Raw genomic sequence first — 27,408 nt, 5'->3', positions numbered from 1 at the left:
GTTTCCCTCTTGAATGTGGCAGTTGTATTTTCCCTTTTCCAGTCAGCAGGAGTTTCACCAGACTGCCATGGCTTCTAAAATATGATGGATAATGATTTGACATCTACATTTCCCAGTTCCCCTGGGATGCACAGATGCATCTTGTCAGGTCCCATGGTCTTGAGCACCTTCAGGTTCCTTAGATGATCTTGAACCTGATCTCCTACAGCAGGCAGTTCTTCATTCTCCCAGCCCTTACCTTCTGTGATTTGGGCAGTGTGGCTGGAGCTCTTTGTGTGTTTTTTCTGTCCCTTTTAAACTGCTTCCTTAAAGGTTAGTCCAAAGAGTCCTTCAGACTCTTTCTGCATTTGTTCTAGGTTTTGTTATGCTTTTGTGCTTCCTTGGTTATTCTCTGCATAACGAAGGAATGTTGTGACTGTGCACCTATGTACCTTGTGGTATGAATGAGGCTGTACCACTGAAATGACTGTTGTTTGTTGTGAAGATCTTTTTTGTTGAGTTACAGAAAATTTAATCAATACCTGACTTTCAAACTTTGATTTGTTTCTCTGATTAGGCATTTGAAAACAACCTTTTCCGGGCGCCTATCTATCTACATAAGATGCCTGAAACGGATTTCCTGATTATCCGGACACGACAAGGCTATTATGTTCGAGAATTAGTGGATATTTTTGTAGTTGGTCAGGAGTGCCCACTTTATGAAGTACCTGGTCCCAACTCTAAACGAGCTAACACCCACATCAGAGATTTTCTGCAGGTACGTGAAAAGAGGCAGTTTGGAGATCTTAGGGGTCTTTGGAGAAAGCCCATGACATAGGCATGGGTTTCATGTCGACGGGTTTGCCCTGAGATGTTCATTGCCCTGCTGTGGATCCCTTTGTTGCTGTGAGGTGAGAGCACGACAGGAATTGGAGGTTAACCATACAGATCATTTTGATTGTCATATAAGCAATGATATACAGCATGCTTTCTCTGTTTATTTGCATCCTATCTGATAAGTATTTGGTAGAGGCTAAAATAAAATGTTATACAATTATATGAAGTCTAGGAAACTGAAGAAATTAGAATGAACTTTGAAGTGGTTATGCTAGATAAAATGACAGTTACTTGGATTTTACTAAGAGGCAATAAGGGATTTTTTTGCAGGTTTTTTTCTCTTTTTCCACGTAATTAGAGTTGCTTCATAGGTTTTTGTTGATTTCCTAGATCGTGAGGTAGGTAAGCTTTGGGACTGTCAGTGACCATTCAAATAAATATCCACAAATTTAGATTTTTGAAAACACTTCAGGTAACTTATTGTCAGCTTAATTCAGAATTATAACTCGAGGTACTTGCAGAGTGGTAAAATCCCTGCTGTACTCAAAATTCAAGTTTCTGTACCGAAGCATGAATATTTCTAATGTGGTAACACAGAATTTCAAAACAACTTTTTTTTCCTCATGTGATACTCACAAATAGCTGAACCTGAAGAAGATATGTGACTTGGAAAACTTCAGTAAGTAAATTCACAAGATAAAAGGGGTCTCAAGTAGGAAGTCTGAAGTAGTTATTATAAACAGCATTGTCTGTGCTGTCTGCCAGTTTGTTGCATTCTTTCTTCAGACATCACAAATGGGTCTTGTTTTGTAGGTGTTCATTTATCGCCTCTTCTGGAAAAGCAGAGACCGTCCTCGAAGAATTCGCATGGAAGATATCAAGAAGGCCTTTCCCTCACACTCGGAGAGCAGCATCCGAAAGCGGCTAAAGCTTTGTGCTGATTTCAAACGCACGGGTAAAGATCTCATGTGGTGGTTAGCCATTCTTTGCTGCTTTTGGAGTTTCTTGTCCCTGCTCATTGCAGGGGGTTTGGACTAGATGACTTCTGAAGTCTCTTCCAACCCAAACCATTCTGTGAAAACCTCCTCCTGATAAACAATTTCTGAAAACATCTATTTGAAGAATTTAAGTAATCTGATAGGGTTTTGGTTTGTTTTTTTTTTTTTTCCATTTTTATAAATGTGTACTTCTTTTTGGCACAGGTGTGCTTGATGGTGAAACATGACTACAGTCTAGAACTTTTTTTTCCCATTTGGGCAATGATTTACTCCTGAAATAACAATGGACAACACCAACACAAACACGTTTCCTTCCCTCTGTGCATGGCTTTGTTGTGTTTGCAAGCAAGAAGTGCCACTAGAAGCTTTTCCCGTCTTCTAGGGTCTAACAGTGCTCTAAGAGCCTGAGTTCTGACTTTTCTTCCAATACCTAAAGGGGCCCTACAAGAAATCTGGGGAGGGAATTTTCACAAGGGACAGGAAAAGGGGGAATGGCTTTAACGTGTCAGAGGGGATATTGAGATGACCTCTTAGGCAGAAGCTCTTCCCTATGAGGGTGCTGAGACGCTGGCACAGGGTGCCCAGAAAAGCTGTGGCTGCCCCATCCCTGGCAGTGTTCAAGGCCAGGTTGGACACGGGCTTGGAGCAAGCTGCTCTAGTGGAAGGTGTCCCTGCCTGTGGCAGGGGGTTAGAACTGGATGAGCTTTCAGGTCCCTCCCAACTGAAGCCATTCTGTGATTGTATGAGCTTTTTGTATATACATAATAATAAACCGGTGGTAATACAAAGCGTGTTCATGGGGAAGAGTAGTTTGAGGAAGTGAAAGGTAGATTAAATGCTTTTGGAATGCAGTTTCTACACTGAATATGCATGAATATATGACATTTTGTTGATAAAATAGGGACAGAGTTAGGGGTATTGATTGGACAAATGCAGAACAAAAACATCTATCTGTTTTAGTGGTCTGAATGTCATGGATTTGTCACACTTGCTCCTCTTCCAGCATTGTAGCAGGATACCAAATCTTGAAATACAGTTAGAATTATGATGGCATCCAACATTTGTGGGAAACTACTTGGTGTTTGATTTGTGCCTTTTTCAGGGATGGACTCAAATTGGTGGGTTTTAAAGCCAGATTTCAGATTGCCAACAGAAGAAGAGATCAGAGCAATGGTATCCCCAGAACAGTGCTGTGCTTATTACAGCATGATTGCAGCTGAGCAGCGACTGAAGGTAAATGCTCCTTATAGGCTGTAAGAGAAGTTACTGCCAAGTAGGTCTGGAAGGCTGAGACTAGGTAATACCTTCTGCCTAAAACTAATTTTGCTATAAAGTAGGGACATTAGGCCCCTGAGTACTGCACATCTTGCTAGGTTTTCTGCTGTGTAAAAAGGAAGTTAAGGTCTTAAAGAGAGAGACATTCTTACCACCTATTATTTAGATACTGAATTAGCTGTGCTAAAGGATTGCAAAAGGAAGATATGAGAAAGGTCTTCTAGTCCTACATGGAGCTCTATACCAGAAAGTAACCAGTATGTGGCTATGAAAGACAATTTTTTTTGTTTGTTTTTTTTTTCTTTTTTTTGGTGGTGGGTGCAGTATTTAGTTATGTAGCTTGTCAAAATACTGGGCAGTTTGCACAGTATCATCTGTGATACTGTGGGTTGCAGTGAATCCTGTGAACAACTGTCAGTGGAATTGTGTTTGTTCAGCATGACAAGCCTCCACAGGAGATTCATAATATACCTCAGTTCTCTCTCCAGTAACCTTTCTGAGACTTTTGGTTTGCATCTTTTCCCTAATATTTCTCTTCAGGATGCAGGTTACGGGGAGAAATCCTTCTTTGCACCAGAAGAGGAGAATGAAGAAGATTTCCAAATGAAGATTGATGATGAGGTACTGTCAGAGTGATGCATGAGCATGCATGTCAATATATAAATCTACATGGCAGGAAAGAAATGAGGCCTTTAAAGGACACACTTGAAGTTGGACTTAGTAGGTGAAATGTTCTTGTGACTTTTTTGAGAAATTTGCTGCCAAGCTTATACCTGTGTATGGGAATCTTTCTTGCCAGGTCCTTTCAGGATGAGGCTTTTTGCCTTAAATGCCTTTTGTGAGGTATCTAGCACTTGGTTGTTCATAGAGGTTTTATTAGGGCAGCCAAAGGGTCAGGAAGTGGAATTTACCCTCATTATGTCAGTTGAATAGTTCTCAGTATGATTGGAAGAATGTAAATAAAATGCTTGGAATTCATGGATGGTAGTAGAACTGTGAGGACATGTTTCTTGCTGGCAGGTGCGCACAGCTCCATGGAACACCACACGAGCCTTCATTGCTGCTATGAAGGGCAAGTGCCTACTTGAAGTGACTGGTGTAGCAGATCCTACTGGTTGTGGTGAAGGATTTTCTTATGTGAAGATTCCAAACAAGCCAACTCAGCAGAAGGTATAGCCCCAAGGTTGGGTTGGACATGAAGCAATAACTGGAAAGTCATGTGGGAGAAATGGAGTAAATATGGGGCGCCGGGAACAGAAAATATCAGATGAGCCTAGGAAATACTTAATTGATAACATTAATAGGCTGCATCTTTCTCTGAACAGGATGATAAAGAACCTCAGCCAGTGAAAAAGACAGTGACTGGGACAGATGCTGATCTGCGCCGACTTTCCCTCAAAAATGCCAAACAGCTTTTGCGTAAATTTGGAGTGCCTGAAGAGGAGGTAAGCATGGACCTGGAGCAGGTTACTGAGTTCTCTTCACTAACAGATTCAGCAGGTGGTAGTGGAAAGGATGTGTCCATTTCTGCTCTGACCTTGGGTGGAAAGGGGTTGAAATCTACAGTCAGTTCCCTCAGTTGTCTCTAAAGTCATTTCTAGTGTGTCTTCCTCTTTGCAGATAAAGAAGCTGTCCCGGTGGGAAGTGATTGATGTGGTACGTACAATGTCTACAGAGCAGGCTCGTTCAGGGGAAGGTCCTATGAGCAAATTTGCACGGGGTTCTCGGTTTTCTGTAGCAGAACATCAGGAGAGGTACAAAGAAGAGTGTCAGCGCATCTTTGATTTACAAAATAAGTAAGTACTTATCTGATGTTTACAGCCTTGAACCCCACCCTGTCCCCATCTTGAAAGTCCAGCACTGTGTATGCCTGGGGCTTACTGATATGTAGTGGTATAGATGTTCATTTGGCTGGTTGGGCCCACAAAATATAGCACTGAGAAAGAGGACTTTGGCTGTTAATAGCAACTTACGGGTTAGCCCCCTTATTTTCTTTCTCTCTGTGTGCCCACCCACCTGCCCTTCTGCCTGTACTGTCTTTTTTTTGTTCATTTGTTTTTTTAACAGCAGTTTACCATCTCTCTCTTGGATAGCAACTACCAATTCTATGTCCTATTATTTAGAACTGCCAGAAGAATTAATGCATTATTTGTTAGGCCGAAACCTGATAGTGGGGAGGGTATGCAGTACTGTTGATGATGAAGAGAACAACTTGTTGGAGAAGGAGCAATTTGGCTAGGAACAATTGATCTCTTGGACATGGGGATTACAGGAGGACTGAGAAGGGAGTATGTTATGCCTATTCTTGTAGTGACTTGCAGCGTTAATTTTCAAACCTTTGTGTCATATTTACCATTGATTTTCTGGGAAGGTAACAGGCTGATTATTCTGGGGGTTGGGGGAGAGATGTGGAGGGGCAACAGTAACTGACTTTCAAGGTGCCTCCTGTTTCAGGGTTTTGGAATCCACTGAGATCCTGTCAACAGACACAGACAGCAGCTCAGCTGAAGACAGTGACTTTGAAGAAATGGGAAAGAACATTGAGAATATGTTACAGAACAAGAAAACTAGTTCTCAGCTCTCTCGGGAAAGAGAAGAGCAGGAACGAAAGGAATTGCAAAGGATGCTTCTGGGAGAAGACAGTGGTAATGACAAAGAGAGGGGCAGAAAGGACAGGAGAGACAAAAAGGGGCTGTGTAAGTAACTTCAGCCACCAGAATGTGCCTGGGAAGGTATGCAGAACTGTGTCAGGTTGCAAAATGTGCTGATCTGGCCTCTCAGAGGAGAATGTGGATTTCTTACAAGGAGAATGTACAGACATGCTTATCTGGTGCTTTTTCTTCTCCTGAGAAGTCACTGGCTGAAAATGCACTTAAAGTGTTTTCTTTGCCCCATAGCTAGCTTTGCTTATTTTGAACTATAAACTTAATCTGGTATTTCTTTAGATATTCACTGCTGCTTGCTGCTTGAATTTCCCTTTTTATTTTTTGGGGGGGGGGGGATAGTGCGAGGGTGGAGTGGTATTTGAATAGTGATATTCTGAAGATGTATTCACAAGCAGTTCCTGCAATCAGCTCATGGTATTCCAATTGGATCTTGTTTGTAAACAGAGCTATGTGTGTTAAACAGCTAGGCACAATATGTAGGTTGATAGTGTCTGTTACACTCTGTTCTGTAGCAGTGTGTTTGGGAAGCAATTGGGCAACTGGAGATGGCTCTCTTTTAAGTGCATTCAGGAGAACTTGACATGTACCTAAACTAGCAGGTAGAAATATGTGACCTGTGAATGAACTTCTATCTGTATGATGGAGCTCATGATCACTCTTTCTTGCCGCATGTGTATAAGCAAAGTTGAACTCTGCTGTGTCTGGGTCAGAGTTGTTGCTGTTGTAAACCCAGATCAGGAATATATCACTAATTAAATAATTACTGTAATAATTTAGTAAGGGATATGTGGAAGACTTGCTGATGATCATTGCCTTATGAAATTCTATCTGTTATTTTGAACAAAATCTCTGTGGTCACATGAGACAAGGCTATAGCTCACTGGTTGTAACACGTGGTGGAAAACTGGGTAACTGTTGACCTTCAGTTTCTGCCAGATCTCCACACCTATTATGAAAACCAATGTGACTATAAGCAATCTGCAGGGCCTTAATTGCAGTTGCCTTATAGGTTGTGCTTAGGCACCTGCAGGTCCTTGTTGACAAGTTGTTCCTTCTGTCTTTAGAATTTGTGTGGATAATTCAGTAGTTAACTTTGTTTCAGATTAATATATGTCATGATAAAGAACATGAACAAGCAAGGGAAAGACTTCTATTGCTTAGGTTTTCCTGAAGTGTGTCTTGGAAGCTTTTAAGCCAAAACTATCTGCTGATTTAAACAATGATGCTTCTACAGTGTGAAAGAAATTAAAAGTAAATTAAACACTTTCTTGTAGCATCAGCTTCAGGAGCCTCAGCAAACTCTCACAAAGATGACGACACTGCCTCTGTAACCAGCCTTAATTCCTCTGCCACTGGCCGTCGCCTCAAAATTTATCGCACGTTTAGAGACGAGGATGGGAAAGAGTACGTGAGGTGCGAGACAGTTCGGAAGCCTGCAGTTATCGATGCCTACTGCCGAATACGGACTACAAAGGATGAAGAGTTTATGTAAGGCCTATGTATTTTTTTCTTTTTTTTTTTTCCAGTTTTGCCTGTAGACTACTTCATTTTATTGGCAGTATGAAGAAATGTAGACTTTAGTGTAAGCACCTGGCGCTTACGTAATTATGTAGAGAAATAAATTTAATGGCTGTCCATTTGGAGGGCAGTATGAATTTTGTGCAGTGATTAACATGACAGAAGAGCACCTGGTAAATCATCAACTCAAATGAAAAAACTTTTGTGTTGTGTTTTGGTGTCCCCCCCACCCAGACGGAAGTTTGCTCTATTTGATGAACAGCACCGTGAGGAAATGCGTAAGGAGCGGCGCAGGATCCAGGAACAATTACGGCGGTTAAAACGGAACCAAGAAAAAGAGAAACTTAAGGGCCCTCCAGAAAAGAAGCCCAAGAAAATGAAAGAGCGTCCAGACTTGAAAGTAAGCACATCCATTCATAAAGCATATTAACAGGTCTTGGGGACTGGAGAAGTTTTCTGTTCTAGTGATGTACTAGAGGATTTTAATGATACTTTGCCTCTAAACTAGGAGCCTGATTCTGGTCTGTCATCTTTCTTATGCTTCTGTAGCTAAAATGTGGAGCCTGTGGTGCAATTGGCCACATGAGGACTAATAAGTTCTGCCCTCTCTACTACCAAACAAATGCCCCACCTTCTAATCCTGTTGCAATGACAGAGGAGCAGGAGGAAGAGCTGGAAAAAACAGTAATTCATAATGATAATGAAGAACTCATCAAAGTAGAAGGAACAAAAATTGTCTTGGGAAAACAACTGATTGAGAGGTAAGGGAAGAAGCAGAGATACTGATGGATAGTAAGAAAAAACAATTTACAGCTTAGTGAAGAATACACGTTAGTGTATTAATCACAAGAAAAAGTGGCAGGACTTTGCATAGACTATTACTAAGTATTTTGATTGTGTATTTGGTATAGTGGCTGATGGGGACAAATGGTCTCAATTGACAGAAGGGCTGGAGAAAGCAGTCTGTGTTTTTGTTTTGTCTAGTGCGGATGAAGTTCGCAGGAAATCACTGGTCCTGAAGTTTCCCAAACAGCAGCTTCCTCCAAAGAAGAAGCGGCGAGTAGGGACAACTGTTCACTGTGATTACTTGAATGTGAGTGAAGGTGTTACTGAGCTGATGGCAGCATCTCTATTTCTGTTTGTACCTGCTGGCCAGTTTCTTTACTACTCCTGTGTGTCCTCTAGATGGACCAATAAATTAATAAATTGCCTAGCATTTCTGTAGGTAAATATTTTGCATCTTGGAACTGCCTTAACTTTTCTGTCTCTGATTTCTTCAGCGTCCTCATAAGTCTATCCACCGACGGCGAACAGATCCCATGGTGACGCTGTCGTCCATATTGGAGGGCATCATCAATGACATAAGGGATCTGCCTAATGTAAGTTTAAGCGATGAGACCAAAAAACTGTGTATTAAGCAGTAGGGTTGAAGTAGATTATGTGTTGTAGACAGCAAAATCAGGGTAGGCTTTTCTCAGGTGAGTGTAGGCTACTCCTTTTTCCCCCTGTTCTGCACACAGTTAGTGTGCATTATTTCTAAAGTTATTTCAGCTCAGAATCTTTTCTGTATTGAGATATATTCAAAGCCTGGGACTTAGGGTGTTTTTTTTTGTTTTGTTTTTTTTTTTTGTTTTGTTTTTTTTTTTTTTTCTGTAAAAGCAGAAAAGGATAAATAATGCTTGATGTAGCAACATGGAATACTTCAATATATGTGGCACTATGCTTCTTTACTTCACTGTTTCTGACCAGAATTTTATCAGAAACATGTGAAATAAAAAGATTAAATAGAAGATTTGAGATTTTCAGGTTCAGTTTCTTGACTTTTGTGCCGCATAACCAAAAATAGCATTTGAAAATGTTTGCGAGAGTCTTCTTCTTATAATGGTGTTAAAGAATATATTGTAGAAGAAAGTGATAGCTGCCATGGGGCTGAGCTTATCATATATTCCCTGGTGCATTTAAGGAGCTGATCGTGTAAAGGGGATCATGTATATGTTAGTACTTATTGAACTGAGGATAGTTAAATTTAGATTAGCTGTGCTAGTATTGTGTGTAATGAGCATTCATTCTTTTCATCCTCAGACATACCCCTTTCATACTCCTGTAAATCCAAAAGTTGTCAAAGATTATTATAAGATCATTACTCGGCCCATGGATTTACAGACCCTGCGTGAAAACGTTCGTAAGCGCCAGTACCCATCCCGAGAAGAGTTCCGAGAACATCTGGAACTGATTGTTAAGAACAGTGCAACATACAATGGTAGGCTATTAACAACATAGGGAAACTGTTTCTGCTAATGCATGAAGTGTGAATCTTTTAGAAATAGTGAAAGCAATAGAAAAGCAGAATAAATTCACTGAGAGATGGCAACAATAAATGTTTTTACCAGATGTACTAGATAGCCTACATTAATGTTAATGAGTAATTCATAAATAAGGAAGAAGTGGACTCTAGCATTTAACAATAACTAAACGATAACTGTGAATGCTGGAGAGGAACTTTCTGCAAGAGCATTTAGTGATGGGACAAGGGGGGATGGTTTTAAACTGACAGGGGGAAGATGCAGATTAGAAGTTAGGCAGAAGTTCTTCCTTCTGAGGGTGGTGAGGTGCTGGCACAGGGTGCCCAGAGGAGCTGTGGCTCCCCCATCCTTGGCAGTGTTCAAGGCCAGGTTGGATTGGGCTTGGAGCAGCCTGCTGTAGTGGAAGGTGTTCATGCTCATGGCAGGGGTTTGGAGCTGAATGATCTTTAGGGTCCCTTCCAACCCAAACCAGTCTGGGATTCTATGATTTTGTGTAGTAACTGAAGTTCAGTTACGGACCTGTGTGACTGAAGACACTGGTGCATGTATTCATAGAATCATAGAATGGTATTAAGTCAAACTGCACTGAAGCAAAGCCCTGCATATGCCCTTCATACAGGGTGAAGCTGAGCAAAACACTGTTTTCAGTAAAATACATTATGACTGTGCTTCCTTTTTGCTTTCAGACATGGATTGGTGCCGAGATACTTGTGAACTGATTTTTTTAATATCATGCTCTAGTGAATGAGTCTTTCAATACAAATAGGAATAATTCACACCTGTTGAAGCCATTCCCTTGGAATGGCATGCAGCTTTGAGTTTACTGTAATGATTTTGTATGTTTTACTACTTGCAATATTTTTTTCCCATTTGGGAAAGTCAGAAAGCTAGTTTAAAGAAAACAAAGAGTAGATTCTGCAATAGAGCATGCATTTACTAAGGAAAAGTGCTGATTCATTGAGCAGCTATAGGTCAGCTGTATTGTGACCACTCATAGAAAGGTATTTGTCCAGAAAGTATTTATTTGACAGATGAAAACCCTTCCCAGCTGTTTTGTCTCTCTGGGCTGTGTAGCATCCAGGGTAACATTGACAGCACTGATTTTATCTTTACTGTTTCCTTTATTATTTTGTCAGCTAAATCCCTGTTTTATCCTAATAAATCAGGTTTTTTTTTTCATACTTCTCTTGCAAATATTTGTTTTCATGTGTGAGGAATCATGAAATAATTTGAAGCTGCAGTTTTCATGATTCCTTAATGTCCATCTTGCCTTCCTTAGCAGTTCTGCTTCAATGACTGATTTAGTGAAGAAAACAGAAATTTCATGGCTTATACTCTGAAGACTAGCTAAAGGTGGAGGGCTTAGAAGTCAGTCTTCCATGGGGACAGCTGCTTTCCTGTAGGATTTCCAAAGCTTAACAGAATGTATACCAGAAGTGTGAATATTTGCTACAAATAATCTTTTCTCATATGAAATCCATGCTATACTTTAGTAATTGTGTGTATTGAGAATATACTTGCTAGAAATATAATCAGTGGTGCTTTAGGAGTAAAGATTAAGTCATATTAAGTGACATAATTGCCTTTTTAATCAGGCTGGAGTATCTCACTGTACTTGCTATGTGTTTGCAGGGCCAAAGCACTCACTGACACAAATATCTCAGTCCATGCTGGACCTCTGTGATGAAAAGCTGAAAGAGGCAAGTCTTGTGAATGAATTGTGGTCAGAGCGGAGAGGGGAGGGATGTTCAGACGAGGACTTGTGAAGGCAAAACACAGGGCTTTAAGGAGAATGGTAGAATAATAAGGGAACTCCCCCCTACCCTAAGATGTATTTGAATTTTTACAATTGTAAACAGTTCACATTAGAGTCTTTCTCAAAAAACAGGTGCTCATTTATTACTCTAGTTACTTTATCTTGTATGAAGGCTATTGACCCCCCTTACAAGTGTCTTCATGAAAAGGTGAATGGGAATCTCTTGGGACAGAGTATCCTGACATTAACAGTTATTTATCTAGGGTCAACCACTGATGTTCCTTACTTCTATTGCAGAAGGAAGATAAACTGGCTCGATTAGAAAAAGCAATTAATCCCCTCCTGGATGATGATGATCAAGTGGCCTTTTCCTTCATTTTGGATAACATTGTCACTCAAAAGATGATGGCAGTTCCAGATGTATGTAGCTTAAGTAGAATGTGTGTGTTATGTGCAAAATGTGTAGTCCCGTGGCTATATATTTACCTTGTGATTGAAAGAGTACTCTGCCAGGGAGCTGGCTTGTGATTTTCTGAAAGGCACAGGCACACCTGTACTCACCCCCTTCACTAGAGCAAAAGGCCAGTGAAGCATGGGTTCCAGGTTTTTTTCCTTCTGCTCTCACTCCTGAATTGTTCTTGTGTCAATCTCCCATTAATACGAAATCACTGATTTTCATTAAGCATGGTAATTATAAAACATACTCTCCTGCTGCTTATAGCACTTGCCTTGGTAGCACTCTGCAAAGTTTTCAGATGCACACAAAATATAAGCTGATTTCTAATTGATCAGGTTTACCCAGTATTGTACTAGTTTGTTAGTATTAAAAAAACCCAAAAGCCTTTAAGCTTATCAAAAACTGCACATATCAAGACTTCAGTGTCATTCTGTAGTGTGCATTGTGTCTGGATGGAGTAAGGAACAAGAGTCTGCAGAGGTTAGACTGACAGGGCTTAATGTCCATCCTCTTTAATTTGTTGGTTCTATTCTCTGTCGTCACCATGTGGTTATTTCTGATGTTTAGAAAGGATTTTGGAGTTTTTCTGTGCCGTCTCACCATGATGAACAGATAAATAGGTATATATAACCCCCATTGTAGGATCAGACCTAGGTTCATGTTTGTTTATTGTACAAGCAGTGAGTGTTCTTGCTGGACACTAGTTTCGTGGTGGAGGAAACAGTGATGCGAAGTAGAAAAGTCCTTTATATGCTTATTAGTATTTTGTATTACATATTCCTAAGGTCAAACAGCTTGCAACAGGCTTAGTTAAAAGTCCAACTGGTAGATCTTTTTAATGTGTCCCTCCTGAAGCTAAATGATAGGGTTCAAGACACCTTCTGATGAATACTTCCCACACATTTTGAGTGTTAATCAGTTCTGGAGACTGGCTTTGTGAAATTTGTAGCTCAAACTAAGAAGTTCTGTGCAGGTGGTTTCTAAACTTGTCTGTTTTCTTTCCTTCAGTCTTGGCCATTTCATCATCCAGTTAACAAAAAGTTTGTTCCTGATTATTACAAGGTGATTGTTAATCCAATGGATTTGGAGACTATCCGCAAGGTATGTAGCTTGAACTGAGTAGCCTCTTGAGAGATATTGAGACTTGATTACTTACTGGGTGATGATCTCTTCCAGAATATCTCCAAACACAAATACCAGAGCAGAGAGACTTTCCTTGATGATGTTAACCTCATCCTTACCAACAGCATTAAGTACAATGGTAGGTGGTGAAAACAAGGTTACAGCTTCCTTCCGTACTTAACTGAATACCTCTGGGCACCTGTTCTATAGTGCTGTTAAAGCCTGAAGCTATGAATCCTGACCTTGATTGTAGCTTGCCTTTCCTGCAGAGAAAGTGGATGCTTAAACAGTGATATTTTCACTATCACATGGTGCTTTATTTGTCATCTTGTGCAAAATGGGGCAGTTAACCTTTGGGGAGGATTTTCTACTTGTTCAGTACACATCTCTGCTTCAGGGATTTGTTCCCTTGAGACTGTGACAGGGTTCAACTGTCCTATCTCCTAAATAATAATTTTAATGCTGCCACAAACTGGTTGCTCTTTGTCAGCTGAATGTGAACTCTGCTTTATAGAATCTTAGAATCAACCAGGTTGGAAAAGACCTTTAAGCTCCTTCAGTCCAACCATCCCTCCAGGACTGCAAAGGCTACCACTAACCCATGGCACTGAGGCCTCGTCTCCACACTGTGTGAACACTTGCAGGGATGATGACTGCAGCCCTGCCCTGGGCAGCCTGTTCCAATGTCTGAGCACCCTGTGGGGAAGGAATTGTTCCTCAGCTCCATCTAAACCTGCCCTGGTGCAGCTTGAGGCCATTTCCTCTTGTCCCATCCCTTGTTCCTTGGGAGCAGAGCCCAGCCCCTCCTGGCTCCATCCTCCTGTCAGGCACTTGTAGGGAGCCATCAGGACCCCCCTGAGCCTCCTCTTCTCCACACTGAACCCCCGAGGTCCCTCAGCCCTTCCCCATCACCCCTGTGCTCCAGGCCCTGTACCAGCTCCGTTGCCCTCCTCTGGCCCTGCTCCAGCACCTCAAGGTCTCTCTTGTAGTGAGGGGCCCAGAGCTGAAAGCAGGATTTGAGGTGTGGCCTCACCAGTGCCCAGTGCAGGGGCACAACCACTGCCCTGGCCCTGCTGCTGCACTGGTGCTGATACAGGCCAGGATACTGGGGGCTTCCTGGCTGCCTGGGCACAAGCTGCTCATGTTCAGCTTCATCAATCAGCACCCCCAGCTCCTTTCCCATGAGTAGTTTCCAGCCGCTCTTCCCCAAGCCTGGGGCATTGCAAGGGGTTGTTGTGGCCCAAGTGCAGGACCCAGCGCTTTGTCTTGTGGAACCTCATACCATTGACCACAGCCCCTTGATCCAGTCTGCCCAGATCCTTGTGCAGAGCCTGTTATCCTCCACCAGATCAACACTCCCACCCAACTTTGTGTTGTCCACAAATTTACTGAGGGTGCCCTCAATTCTCTCATACAGATCGTCAATAAAAATATTAAACAACCAAGCCCTGAGCGACACCACTAGTGACTGGTCATCAGCTACATGTGACACCAAATACCACCACTTTCTGGGCTCTGCCATCCATCCAGTTTCCAACCCAGCAAAGAATCCATTCATCTAGGCCATAAGCAGCCAGTTTCTCCAGGAGAATGCTGTGGGAGACAGAATCATAGAATCGTTAGGGTTGGAAAGGACCATAAGATCATCTAGTTCCAACTGTCCTGCCATGGGCAGGGACACCTCACACTAAACCATCTCACCCAAGCCTCTGTCCAGCCTGGCCTTGAACAATGCCAGGGATGGAGCATTCAAACCTCTCTGGGCAACCCATTCCAGTGCCTCACCACCCTAACAGGAAAGAATTTCCTCCTTATGTCCAATCTAAACTTCCCCTGTTTAAGTTTTAGCCTGTTACCCCTTGTCCTGTCACTACAGTCCCTAATGAAGTGTCCCTCCCCAGCATCCCTTCTACTAGAGCAGCTTGCTCCAAGCCTCGTCCAGCCTGGCCTTGAACACTGCCAGGGATGGTGCATTTACAACTCTCTGCATGTGGCAATCCAGCCAATTCATCCAGTGAGTGGTCCAGCCATCAAATTCATGTCTCTCCAGTTTAGAGACAAGGATGTCATGTGGGACAATGTCAAATGCTTTGCACAAGTCCAGGTAGTCGATGAAGACCTGCCCACTAGTCTGCTGATAAATGATGGTGAGTGGCTTAGCAAGTTTCTCTGCCAGTTCCTTCAGCACTCTTTGACTTGTGCATGTCTGGGTGGAGCAGAGGGTCACTAACCATTTCTTCCTGGATTATGGGGACTTTGGTCAGCTCTCCATCTCCATCATCCAGCTCAGGACTGAATACCCTGACGATGGCTGGTTTGACTATTTCTCTTTAGATCAAAGGCGCTGAGATTTAGGGACCTGTGTAGTGAAAGTTGTGTAACCAAAAGCAGTTGTTCTGTTTCAGCAGCTAGAGCTGAGCAAATGTGAGAATACGTAAAGAGATTTGTTTCTTACTACAGGCCCAGACAGTCAGTACACAAAAACAGCGCAGGAGATTGTAAACATCTGTTATCAGACTTTAGCTGAGGTATGTGGACTGCTCACTCTACTGCAAAATTTTTGTATGTCTGAATATTTTTATTCTGCAACTTTAGCAAGCTTCTTTCTTTTCAGTATGATGAGCACCTGACTCAACTAGAGAGAGACATCTCTACTGCTAAGGAAGCAGCACTAGAGGAGGCAGATCTGGAAAGTCTTGATCCTATGACCCCTGGTCCCTACACTCCACAGGCAAGTGACCATGCAAAGTTTTCACTTCCTTTTAGTTTCAGTCTCTTGCATGTTTGATCCAGAATTGCCTCTTTGTTTACTGTTCTCCACCTGTCTGCAGTTTTCTTTTTACTGGAGTGTCTTTTTGAATAGTGTGTTAGCAGCTATTTTTTAAGGATAAATATGAGGAGTGGTTATGATGCCTCAGAGGGTGAGATATCTAAGACAAAAAAGGAAATTTCCTGAACAACTTGCAAAACTGATCAAGGATGAGCTGTGTACAGTCAGGCACAACTGAGCATTGATTGGAAGCTCAAAGAATGTGCACGTGTAGCAGTTTGAAACCTTCAGAAGACAAGAAGTGGAAAGGTAAGGAGAACGTGAAGAAAAATCAATGCTGTAGTTCTGAGAAGAAGCCAAAGAGCTGTTTCATGGGGGTATGATTTAAGTAGCTTATTGCGATGAGCAAAGAAAGTGCTTAATATGGTCAGTGCAGTCTGACTTTTCTGCATTCTTTGGTGTGATTCTTTAAATTTCTTTGTTTTGGTTCTAATGGAAATAACTTTTTTTTTACTCTTTCTTATAATATAGCAGACACTTGTGTGTATTAGTTATTTTGTATGTATTCTAGACCAAGTTGGAAGCATTATTTTTATACTAGAGATTGTATGACAGACTGCTTTTTCAGCATTTACATTTTGACAAGATTTTATAAGCTATTTAGACTTCTTTATTTTTGTTGTCTTGACTCAGGTTGTTTTTAAAAACATTGGTAAAAAACCTTACATGAATGACAAGTTCATTCCTGAAAAATAAAATTGCCTTTGGAATTTGCCCAGTAAGTAATGATTCAGGGAATGTCATCCTAGTGTCTGAGATACAGAACGAATCATAGAATCACCAGATGGTTTGTGTTGGAAGGGACCTTAAAGCTTATCCAGTTCCAACCCCTGCCGCAGGCAGGGACACCTTCCACTAGAGCAGGTTGCTCCAACCCCCATCCAACCTGGCCTTGAACACTGCCAGGGATGGAGCATTTACCAGTTCTTTGGGCAACCTGTACCAGTGGCTCACCACCTGCACAGTAAGGAACTTGTGCCTTATATCTAAACTAAACTTCCACTGTTTAAGTTTTAGCCTGTCGCCCCTTGTCCTGTTGCTACAGTCCCTAATGAAGAGTTCCTCTCCAGCATCCTTGTAGGCCCCCTTCAGATACTGGAAGGCTGCCATGAAGTCTCCACAGCTTCTCTTCTTCAGGCTGGTTTCTGGGCTGCAAGTACACTGAAGCTGGCTCATTTCAGTTTCTCAGTGACCAGCACCCCCAAGTCATGCTCTGCAGGGCTGCTCTGAATCTCTTCTTTGCCCAACCTGTAGCTGTGCCTGGGATTGCTCCAACCCAGGTGTAGGACCTTGCACTTGGCATTGTTGAACTTTATGAGGTTGGCATTGGTCACCTCACAAGCATGTCAAGGTCCCACTAGAGCTAATCCCTTCCCTCCATTGTATCAATCGAATCGCACAGCTTGGTGCGTCTTTGGCAGACTTGCTGAGGGTGCATCAATCTCACTGTCCATGTCATTGACAAAGATTTTGAACAGGATCGGTCCCAACACTGACCCCTGAGGGACACCACTCATTACCCATCTCCAGTTGGACATTAAGCTGTTTACCACAACTCCCTGCACACGGCCATCCAGCCAATTCTTTATCTGTCAGGTGTCCATCCTTCAAATAGTAGAATGCAATTTCTGGGCAATATTTAACACCATCCATCTCTCCCCACAAAAAATAAAACAAAACAAACCCCAGAATGTAGCATCTTAGGATGTTAGAATGGACTTGGTAGGAATAATGATTGAATTCAATGGGATGAGAATACTGAAACTGAGTGTCATGGATAAAGACCTTCCTGGCAATGGGAAGTGTCAGGCTGCATGGGAGTCTTTGGAGATTAGCTGTTGAAACTATCTGTTGACACATTTTGAGGAAAATTTCATGAAATCAGGGATGATCACAATACCTCAGAGAATGGGGGACAAAAATGTCACTCTCCTTTCTATCTGATGGTTTCCTTCCCAAGACCAGTATTACCTATTATGATTTTTTTCTAGGTTTGTTATCAGGAGAGAGGAAAAGAGGCCGGAGCAATGAACTGCCTATTAGTTGTCTATTCCTTCTCTGTGCTTGCTAAAGGAGAGACCTTCCTGAGCTCTCACTTGTCATCTGAAGGCCACTCTTTCCCTCTGCTTCTTGGCTGGAGACACACTCTCATTTTCCACACTCCCAGATTTATCACAGATGGCAGGTCTGGTGATGGTCGCTTGGCTTTAGTTCCATTTATTTCAGATGCAGTTGTGATGACCGGTACTTACCTCTGTGTGTCCTTCAAGAGTTGGAGTCAGGCTATAAAAAGCAAATACAGCAAGTAGAGAGCTGTCTGTGATTACATGTCTGTTTAAATTCTTAGGAAGCCTGTTTTACCTAATTCAAGCATTACTGCTGCTGCTTCTAACAATTTCAGGATTGTCCTGATATAAACACTGTGTATTATAAGGGTATTTTATCAAAGTCCTAATATGTAATTTCTCAGGAATTCTTCAGAGGTCAAAGGGCGTGCAAACGCCAGACTGACTTTTAGAACACTTTATCCAAACTCCTCCCTGCCCCCCTTTTTTTTGTTTTGTTTCGTTACTTTAGGGACTCTTGAGACAGTAACTTACACAGAATTGACTGAAAGTTGAATCGTTGCTATTTCATATGTGGTAGACCTTTTCCAGTTCTGATAGCAGCATTTGTGATTGGAACACCATTTCCATTGTGGGAAGGGAAATTAAAAGGGGCATGCTGAGTCAACCCAGAGGTTGATGTAATCAAGTATTCTGTCTCTGGCAGGGACCAGAACTAAGCAGATGCAAACATACAGTAATTCTTCTTAGAGTGAAACCTCTTTGCTTCTGGCAATTGGCTGTTCAGGCACCTTAAACTGGTGTTGTGTCTGGGCCATTGTATTTATGAGCTGAGGAAAGGACTATTCTCTATAAATCTGTCTAATCCTTTTGGAGTCCGTTTAAGATTTTGGCCTCTGTAGGATTGCACTGCATAGAAGCACTAACTTCTATTTTAAAATCTGCTGTTTGGCAAACTTCAAGCCTGAGGTTATGAGCCATTTTATTTTACCATGTTTGTTCTTTAAGAATAAATATCTTATTTGATTAAACAGTGTTTAATACAAACACTGTGCCAAGAAATGGATTTTTCATTAAGTCCTTAAATCCCAGTCTTACCTCTCAAGATACTGTTCTGTTCTCAGTTCAGTGCCTGAGAGTGTTATGTCTCCTGTTCCCACATATACTTTAGCCACCTGATTTGTATGATACCAACACTTCCCTCAGTATGTCACATGAGAGCAGTTTTTTTGCTGTGGACACCCCTATCACTGCCCCAGAGAAGCAAGGAACTCAGGTCAGAATCCCCCATTTTTTCATGTGGTTGGAGAGCTGGGATAGATAAGCAAATAACTGAAAGGAGGCAATTACTTTGTAGGAAACAGGTGACAAAGATCTGCAGGTTTCCCAAGCAGAGAAGAGAATCCATTTCAAAAGGTATACAATTTCCTTCATTTTGACTGCTCAAAGGAAAAATTGAAAGAGCACTGGGAATTGAGACAATACAAAACAAAGAACAGAGCATTAAAAACTGCAAAAGAATCTGTCTAAAGCCACGTATGTGTTTGCTTCACTGCTTCTTGGAGTAGAAACCTGGTTTCTACAAAGGGCTAATATGCAATCCCTTGTGGATTCTGAATATAGAAATAGCGAAGTATATTCTACAGATGTGGAACATAGTAATTAGATTATTATGGTTGCATCCAGTGATTAGAAGCTGTAGAAACACCTGGGAAGAGATGGTTGCCACTGTAGATACTTTAGAGTAGTAAAAGGAAAAAAAAAAACAAACCAAACAAGGTAAAGGTGTTAAACCATTATAAATGAACTTGCTACAGTAAACACAGAATATTTTTTCTTAGTCTTTATTCTATATTAAACAAAAAATTGTTGGAGGAAATAGCAGAAGGAAATGCAGTAATATGACCATGAAAATAAATTATCAGGAGGAGGAAGAAGGTGAGGAGGGCCATGAGACTGCAGGTGGTGCCAGAAAGACTAGTGAGAGCTATGCTGAGCAATCCAAAGAGAGACTGAATATAGAATCATAGAATCGTTAGGGTTGGAAAGGACCTTAAGATCATCTAGTTCCAACTGTCCTGTCATGGGCAGGGACACCTCACACTAGGCCATGCCATCCAAGCCTCTGTCCAACCTGGCCTTGAACACTGCCAGGGATGGAGCATTCACAGCTTCCTTGGACAACCCATCCCAGTGCTTCATCACCCTTACAGTAAAGAATTTCTTCCTTATGTCCAATCTAAACTTCCCCTGTTTAAGTTTTAGCCTGTTACCCCTTGTCCTGTCACTACAGTCCCTAATGAAGAGTCCCTCTCCAGCATCCCTATAGGCCCCCTTCAGATACTGGAAGGCTGCTATGAGGTCTCCACGCAGCCTTCTCTTCTCCAGGCTGAACAGCCCCAACTTTCTCAGCCTATCTTCATACAGGAGATGCTCCAGTCCCCTGATCATCCTCATGGCCTCCTCTGCACTTGTTCCAACAGCTCCATGTCCTTTTTATGTTGAGGACACCAGAATTGTACACAGTACTCCCAAGTGAGGTCTCATGAGAGCAGAGTAGAGGGGCAGGATCACCTCCTTTGACCTGCTGGTCACGCTCCTTTGGATGCAGCCCAGGGTACGATTGGCTTTCTGTGCTGTGAGTGCACACTGAAGCTGCCTCATGTTCATTTTCTCATCAGCCAACACCCCCAAGTCCTCCTCAGGGCTGCTCTGAATCTGTTCTCTGCCCAACCTGTAGCTGTGCCTGGGATTGCTCCGACCCAGGTGTAGGACCTTACCCTTGGCATGGTTAAACTTCACAAGGTTGGCATCAACCCACCTCACAAGCGTGTCAAGGTTCCTCTGGATGGCATTCCTTCCCTCCAGGGTATCAACCGACCCACACAGCTTGGTGTCATCGGCAAACTTGCTGAGGGCTCACTCAATCCCACTGTCCCTGTCAGTGACAAAGACGTTGAACAAGACCGGTCCCAACACCAATCCCTGAGGGACCCCACTCGTTACTGGTCTCCAGCTGGACATTGAGCCATTGACCACAACTCTTTGCATGCAGCCATCCAGCCAATATAAATACTTCCATCTAGTATTGGGTCTGTCTCTAGATTTGAGGATGTCTTCTAGATTTGCAAGCCTTCAGCTTTCTATAGACTTTCAATTTATAGATTTTGGGACAGAATCTGCATGTCCTCTTTACCTTGGACTTGTGGTGACTGAGGGGAGAACAGGAGAGAGAAGACCAGGGGAAGATTTATTGAAACTGTTGTCTGCTTTTAAAATAATTTGTGAAAATAAGCACTTCTTAAGACCTGGTGGTATTTTCCAGAAGTAGCTTGGTAAACAAAAAATTACGGTGCTGTAAGGCTGGAGATTCCCTTTTCAACTATGAGCATGTGAGGGTAAAAGTGTGTGGAGACTGTTTGCTCTCTGATGTTGGAACAAAGAGAGAAGCAATCCTTGCTCTGGGAGTGCTATACATGTATTTTTCTTTTCGTCTTTACCCCCTTTACTCCTACACCCATCATTGGGGTCCAGATCTCAATCTTTGTTTTATGTCCACTAGTGCCTCCCTCAGTGGTATTGCTATTTGTGTTTCCCATTCAGATGCGCCAGGGGCGAGGTAGGCTGGGCGAGGAAGACTCTGACGTAGATATTGAAGGGTTTGATGAGGATGATGATGGGAAACCTAAGACTCCAGCCCCAGTGAGTATATTTACAGACTTGCATACTTGTGGCAGAAGTCTTCGTAGTATAAGGGCTGTCTTCTGTGTCTGCCACCCCAAAAGACAGCAGTATTGATAGCAGTAGCTAGACTTTTAAATGTAGTTTGAAAATACTAGTATTATGAAATGAATGAATACTTCAGATTGAGTAGTGTAATAAATCATAGGCATGTCATGGAAATGGCAGCAGTAGTTTATATGTTGTTTGACCTTCACTATCCCTGTATGACCTAGGAAGTTGAAGATGCAGATGGTGACCTTGCTGATGAAGAAGGATCAGCACAGCAGCCCCAGGCCAGTGTCCTCTATGAAGATTTGCTCATGTCTGATGGAGAGGATGATGATGAGGGCAGTGATGAAGAGGGAGATAATCCTTTCTCATGTAGGTGTCCTTTTTTTATGAAAGGTTGAATAGGAACTGGTTGTTTGCAAACCCAGCTAATCTCATACTCTCATCACAAAAACATGCATTAGAGAGATCAGAGCATACCTGGGATTACGTAGGCCACATGGTCTAGCCATCAAGAAGGAAGACAGACCAAAGAGCAAGATGAGAAAACTGGCTGACCATAAATGGAACTGAAAACAAAGAGGAGTAGGAGTGCTCTAAGTACAGAGGCAAAAGAAAGCAGACTTAAGACAAGATTTGGTCAACTGCATTTCATAAAGTGAAACTGCACATGGTTCTGGAAAGACTGAGACTATGATTTGGTGTGCAGAGCCATGAATGGGCAGTTTAGTAAAAGCACAGCGTTCAGTTTAATATGAGAGAGTGTGGTCAGTGTATCAAGAACTGGAAGAGGTGTCTGGAGGTTCTTCAGATTATTTCCCTGTTTTACTAAAAAAGCTTGCTATGCAGAAACGTTTATAGTGGCAGTTAGTGGTGGTTTCTGAAAATTATTAGGGGCAAGGACGGGGAAATTATTTGGAGTAGACAAGCAAATAAGGTCTCTTTGAGTAATGGTGGTTGTGAGATTGCTTTTGAATAACATCAGAATTGGGCGCTCAGTAAGTGGTATCACCTTACAGATGCCCTTTCTGCTACCTTGTGGAGACCCTACTTCATATACATGCCTTACAGTCCATGTTGTAGCCTTTAAACAAATAGAGTGGGTATGTAACTGACAGAACAAAACTGTTGGATTTGTGACTAAACATTGCTTTATTACACAGCTATCCAACTGAGTGAGAGTGGCAGTGACTCTGATATAGAGCCCAATGCAATCAGACCTAAACAACCTCATGTTCTTCAAGAAAACACACGAATGGGCATGGACAATGAAGAAAGCATGATGTCTTATGAAGGGGACGGTGGGGAGACAACTCATGTTATGGAGGACAGTAATATCAGGTAATAGGAGCTGAAAATCCCTTCTCTTCAAGATTTCTGAACTGTTTATCATAAGAAGCTAGAGATTATCTGATTTCTTTTAATTTTTGTCACTGTTTTTAATGTTGCAGCCATTATTACCATAATTGCAATTTACTACTTATTGACAGAAATTTGATTCTGCTGTTAGATATTCACTAATAAAAGCATTAGCTAAATTTGAAAAAGGAAAAAAAAGTGGTTTTTGTCAGATGATTTCCTGTACACAGTGGTTTTTGAAGACTACTAAAGGCTTTTATAAGTTGTTTTGGAAACTGCAAGATGCCTTTGAAATTCAAAGATAACTTAGTCAATTAACTTCACGGGGTTTGGTTTTGTTTTTTTTTTGTCTAAGAACAAGCATTTCCTTACTTGAAAAGAAGCTGCTTGGTTGCAGTCCATATGAATAGGAGTATGCATAGTCTATATTTTGGAAGGAGGTCCATTATTAGAAAATGATAAGTACAGCACTGACTGGAGAGAATCTACTCTTTCTTCTCTGGCCATTCCGTAGAGTATTAGCAATAGATTCTCCGGGGTTTGCGTGTTTTCCTACTTGTGAAATTTAGTCCTTTAATGTTACTAATAGCATTACTTTAATGATATTATTATGACATATGCCCAATAAATTACCATAGAGGTAGCTATGTCAGGTCAGGCAAATGGTCAGTCCAGCCCAGTACCTTGGCAATAGTTAGCAGAAAATGTTAGAGGAGATGAGAATGGATTGTCTACCTGCCTGTCCACAGTAAAGGTGATAGATGGAAGGTGTTGAGTGATGTTTTTCCTCCTCTGGGTGCATTAGAGTAGGATGAGGATGCTGAGAGACAATTGTTCATCAGCAGAACTGTGTTTTTTTTTTTTTTTTTTTTAAATCTGGCCACTGGCAGAATTGAAGTGTACAGAGGTTCTGAGTGTTCCACAAGGACTTCAAGCCAGGGAACTTTTACAGGAATTAAATACAGAAATGTCAGTATCAGCAGTTGATATGAAACAGTGGTATAATACAAATATCTTCTTTCTTCCAGTTATGGCAGCTATGAAGAACCAGACCCAAAATCCAACACACGAGACACAAGTTTCAGCAGTATTGGAGGGTATGAGATCTCAGAAGAGGAGGAAGAGGAAGAACAGCAACGCTGTGGCCCAAGCGTATTGAGTCAGGTCCATCTGTCTGAGGATGAGGAAGACAGCGAGGACTTCCATTCCATGGCAGGAGACACTGATCTGGATTCAGACGAATGAACTCCCCTTCCTGAGTTGATGGTCATCTCAGTTTGGTATAAGGGACAGTATAGTGTGGACTGTATTAGCAAGAAGTAGATTTTTTTAATGTAGTATTTTAATTGCTGATAAAAATGTGTGATGTGATTGAGTAAATGGTGAAAAGTAAGCCTTGGACATGCACGCCCTGCTGGGTTTTTTGGCTGTTGTAGCCTGTGTAAGCTCCAGGATGAAGATTTGTATGATTTGTTCTTCAGTTTTAGGTCAGTATAGACCTCAAATAATTTCTCATCAATACTGGCCTATTGGATATGTGCACTTCTGTCAGGAAAAAAAAAAAAAAAGACTACTTGGATTAAAATAGCTGCAGTTGATGACCTAGGAAATCATCATTTCATAATACAAAGAAGGGTTTCTCTCTGGGACCACAGCATGAAGGCCACAGCCGGAGCCTTACCCCAGTTGCCTGTTTTAAATACTGCAGTGAACAGCTGCCCTGTTTTTTTTTTGTTTTGAAGTTGCAGCTAGTCTGAGAAATCAGAATTTGGGCCTTTGAGTCTTCAGGAAGGTTCATTGTTGACGGGGCGCCCTCAGTTTTGGTCACTGGGGGGGCACACGCGGACCCGAGGCTGTGGGTGGAATTTTGCTGTTGGGGGTCACTGAAGAAATTTGGGGACTGGGTCCTGTTGCTGTGGCCTGGCCTCGCCTTCCCGGCAGTCCCCGCGCCGGCAGCCCCCGACTGCACCGCGGGCGCCACTGCGGGGGCACCGCACCATGGGAGGTGGGGGCAGTTGCGCACGCGCAACTCCGTTGCGTTTGTTGCAACGACTGTGCGGAAGGATACCTGAACTGATAGAGCTGCTTAGAATGGAGAGGCCGCTTGTCGGAGAACGGGCTTCTCGGAAGGGGACGAAAGCAGTGCTTGTCGAAGTCCCTCCGCCTCGCCGGGCCTCTCCGCAAGCTCGGTGGCTGGCTCCTCCCGGACTACTTGCTTTGCAGAAAGTAGTTCCGGCCGCAGCCATTCGGCACTTTGCTGCTTTCCGCCACCGCCATTTCGGAAGCTGCTGCCTCAGCACGCCGGGGTTGCGGGTAGCTCGGTCGTGCGCTGCCCGTCTCAGCCGATTTACTCTCTCCGCACCTGTGGCCTTTCTGCCGCTTCCAGCAGAGCTCCGCCGCCACCCTTTCCTGATGGCGACCTCCGTGGGGAATGTGGCTGACAGCACAGGTACTGTGGCCTGCCGAGCGGGGACGGGCGCGCCGGAGACTAGCGGCGCCGCAGCCCTGCGTAGGCCGGGCCCTGCCTTTGCCGGGGACTGCCCAGCGGCCTCCTTCCCTGAGGCCGCCCCGAGCGGGGCTCTCATCGGGCCCTCTCCTGGTGGAGTTTAACAGAAGCCACGGCCTGGGCGAGGTGGTGGCTGCCGCCGCCTTTGTGCTCGTCCCCCTCACCGTCTTGGGGCGCCGGCTGGCTGTCGCGGCCTGCCGGCGGGCCGGACTCATCCCTCAGCGAGTTCCTGTCGGTGCTGCTCTTGGAGGAGCACGGCGCGATTACTTCTTAGTTCGGCGCTCTCTTACTGTTTGTTATATTTATCCAACTGTCAGGTGACTGCTTTAGAGGACGACGTAGGATAAAAACCTGACCCAGAATGTACGTTGGCTCGTCCGGAAACTCTCGCTACACTTAAGGAGCAGTTCTTCTGTGGTATAGCCGAGCAGTACAGTGCTTCTCTGGGCAATAAGATAGAGTGCTCTAGCTAAGAAAGATTCTATTCTACCTATAGTTTACAGATCCATAACTTGGGGTATGGGGGAGAATAAAGGAGAAATCGCATTTTGACTGTAGAGCAAGGAAAAGAAGTGTTCTCCTTACTGAAAGGTTGAAAGGGCAAAACAGTCTTATCTCTCAAATTTTTGAGGGGGAGGCTCTGCGAGGAAGGGTATTAAAAGCTGAAAAGCCTGGGAGAAGTGTGTGTGGGGGGGTAGATCCTCTGGAGAAAGAGGTGGCTTAGCAGTACAGAGATACAGAAATGGTGATACAGAAGTGGAGATGGAGAAGCAAAGTGCTGCAATACAATATTTTGTTGCCCCTCAGCTAGGACTGTGTCTAGTCAGCGAGGCCACAGCATCCTTTTGCGGCTTTGATCTGTGGAGGTGAACATGTGTATGCTTGGGGAGAGACCTGTGCTCCTCATCCATCACCACCTCCCTTGGTAACTGCTCCTGTCTGGGCCTTAGGTTTTACCTAAATGTAAGGTTGATCATGAGTGTATGGTAAGTGTTTAGGATGTTACTTCTGGGGGAAAAAAAAAATAGACTTGAGTACATTTGTGATCTCTGTGGATTTTATTTTGCTTTTATTCTGTAGATGTTTTAGGAAAAGTCATTGTCGTAGCATGTGCTAGCCTTTTCCAAGGTCATAGTCAAAGCATGTAGCACAAGTTAGCCTAAGTATGCAAAAGTAGGTAAGAGATTGATCTCTCTGTGATTATTCACTGCAGCTGTTTGCTTTGGAAATTGATTCAGTGAGCAACCGTTGATGGCTGTGTTATGTATTCTTTGGGTTGTGGAACTTTTCTTCAGCCAGCTTTCTGTTGAAAGTTCAGCTCATGTTGAACTGTGATAAAGGTGACCACCCACTTAGTACTTTCCAGTGGGTTTTTCAAGGATCATTGCTAAAATACTTGTTTGGAAGTAGATGGACTGGCTGTTTTAAACTGAATTTTAAAGGTTTGCTAATATCCTCTGCCAGGCTTTGTTTTGTGCTGGGACTTGGTAAAAGAAAAAAAAAAAAGTGTTTCATTTATTTTGTTGCTTTTGTTAGCAATTCTTACTCCCACACATTAATTACAGTAATTCTGCAGCACCTTATTTCTTGCCCTGGGAGGTGCAACTTAAGTTTCACTTTCTGCTTCAGTAGACAAAATGTAGCATTTAGATAATGTTTGGGAGTGTCTTTCCAAATGGTGATGAGAATTTAAGTATAAACTTTTTGGGGTTTTCTTTATGTGTTTTTTTTTTTTTCCTTTTGGTTTTTGTTTTTCTTTTTCTCTGTCTGGATTCACTGTGTTTGCTTTATGCCATCGACAGAACTTGAAAATACACAAGACTGCCAGAGATCTTAAACCTGTGTGGCTGTTAACAGGAGGAGGGAGGGAGTGAGGAACAGTGTGTTGGTACTCTAGTACTGTTATTACTGTCACACTTTGAACATTTATAAATGGTGCTTCATTCTCATGTTCAGTTCATGTTTATTAGTAGTGGATTTAACCAGATACTGAAGTCCACTTTT

The 27,408-nt window shown here is 42.7% G+C and overlaps 2 protein-coding genes across 15 annotated transcripts in view; both read left to right on the top strand.

Moving 5' to 3' along the window:
- The window catches only part of TAF1 (TATA-box binding protein associated factor 1), a 38,498-nt gene extending 14,207 nt beyond the window's left edge, over positions 1-24,291 (top strand). For 6 of the 13 annotated variants that reach the window (XM_062630080.1, XM_062630076.1, XM_062630079.1 and 3 more), the window contains 24 exons: positions 557-757; positions 1,630-1,771; positions 2,917-3,047; positions 3,630-3,710; positions 4,110-4,259; positions 4,415-4,534; positions 4,710-4,885; positions 5,544-5,785; positions 7,030-7,243; positions 7,508-7,673; positions 7,823-8,034; positions 8,258-8,366; positions 8,554-8,652; positions 9,356-9,533; positions 11,209-11,276; positions 11,630-11,752; positions 12,798-12,890; positions 12,966-13,050; positions 15,372-15,439; positions 15,526-15,642; positions 21,411-21,509; positions 21,764-21,911; positions 22,703-22,880; positions 23,927-24,291. In XM_062630080.1, coding sequence (XP_062486064.1) covers positions 557-757; positions 1,630-1,771; positions 2,917-3,047; positions 3,630-3,710; positions 4,110-4,259; positions 4,415-4,534; positions 4,710-4,885; positions 5,544-5,785; positions 7,030-7,243; positions 7,508-7,673; positions 7,823-8,034; positions 8,258-8,366; positions 8,554-8,652; positions 9,356-9,533; positions 11,209-11,276; positions 11,630-11,752; positions 12,798-12,890; positions 12,966-13,050; positions 15,372-15,439; positions 15,526-15,642; positions 21,411-21,509; positions 21,764-21,911; positions 22,703-22,880; positions 23,927-24,143 — 3,417 coding nt within the window. In that variant the 3' untranslated portion in view covers positions 24,144-24,291. Of the gene's footprint in view, positions 1-556; positions 758-1,629; positions 1,772-2,916; positions 3,048-3,629; positions 3,711-4,109; positions 4,260-4,414; positions 4,535-4,709; positions 4,886-5,543; positions 5,786-7,029; positions 7,244-7,507; positions 7,674-7,822; positions 8,035-8,257; positions 8,367-8,553; positions 8,653-9,355; positions 9,534-11,208; positions 11,277-11,629; positions 11,753-12,797; positions 12,891-12,965; positions 13,051-15,371; positions 15,440-15,525; positions 15,643-18,978; positions 19,084-21,410; positions 21,510-21,763; positions 21,912-22,702; positions 22,881-23,926 lie in introns of those variants that run through there. The other 7 variants (XM_062630081.1, XM_062630077.1, XM_062630075.1 and 4 more) reach the window with 5 other exon arrangements.
- An 803-nt stretch (positions 24,292-25,094) lies between these two features.
- Positions 25,095-27,408, top strand: part of OGT (O-linked N-acetylglucosamine (GlcNAc) transferase) — a 28,613-nt gene continuing 26,299 nt past the window's right edge. Inside the window, exon 1 of one of the 2 annotated variants that reach the window (XM_062630070.1) lies at positions 25,095-25,347. In XM_062630070.1, coding sequence (XP_062486054.1) covers positions 25,311-25,347 — 37 coding nt within the window. In that variant the 5' untranslated portion in view covers positions 25,095-25,310. The remainder of the gene's footprint in view (positions 25,348-27,408) is intronic. The other variant, XM_062630071.1, reaches the window with a different exon arrangement.

Source organism: Pezoporus occidentalis, unplaced genomic scaffold (genome assembly GCF_034315485.1).
Source record: "Pezoporus occidentalis ecotype Australia unplaced genomic scaffold, CSIRO_AGI_Poc_V1 ctg348, whole genome shotgun sequence".
NCBI lineage: Eukaryota > Metazoa > Chordata > Aves > Psittaciformes > Psittacidae > Pezoporus > Pezoporus occidentalis.
Note: the sequence above shows the minus strand (reverse complement) of the source record. Positions and strands in the feature narration are given on the sequence as shown.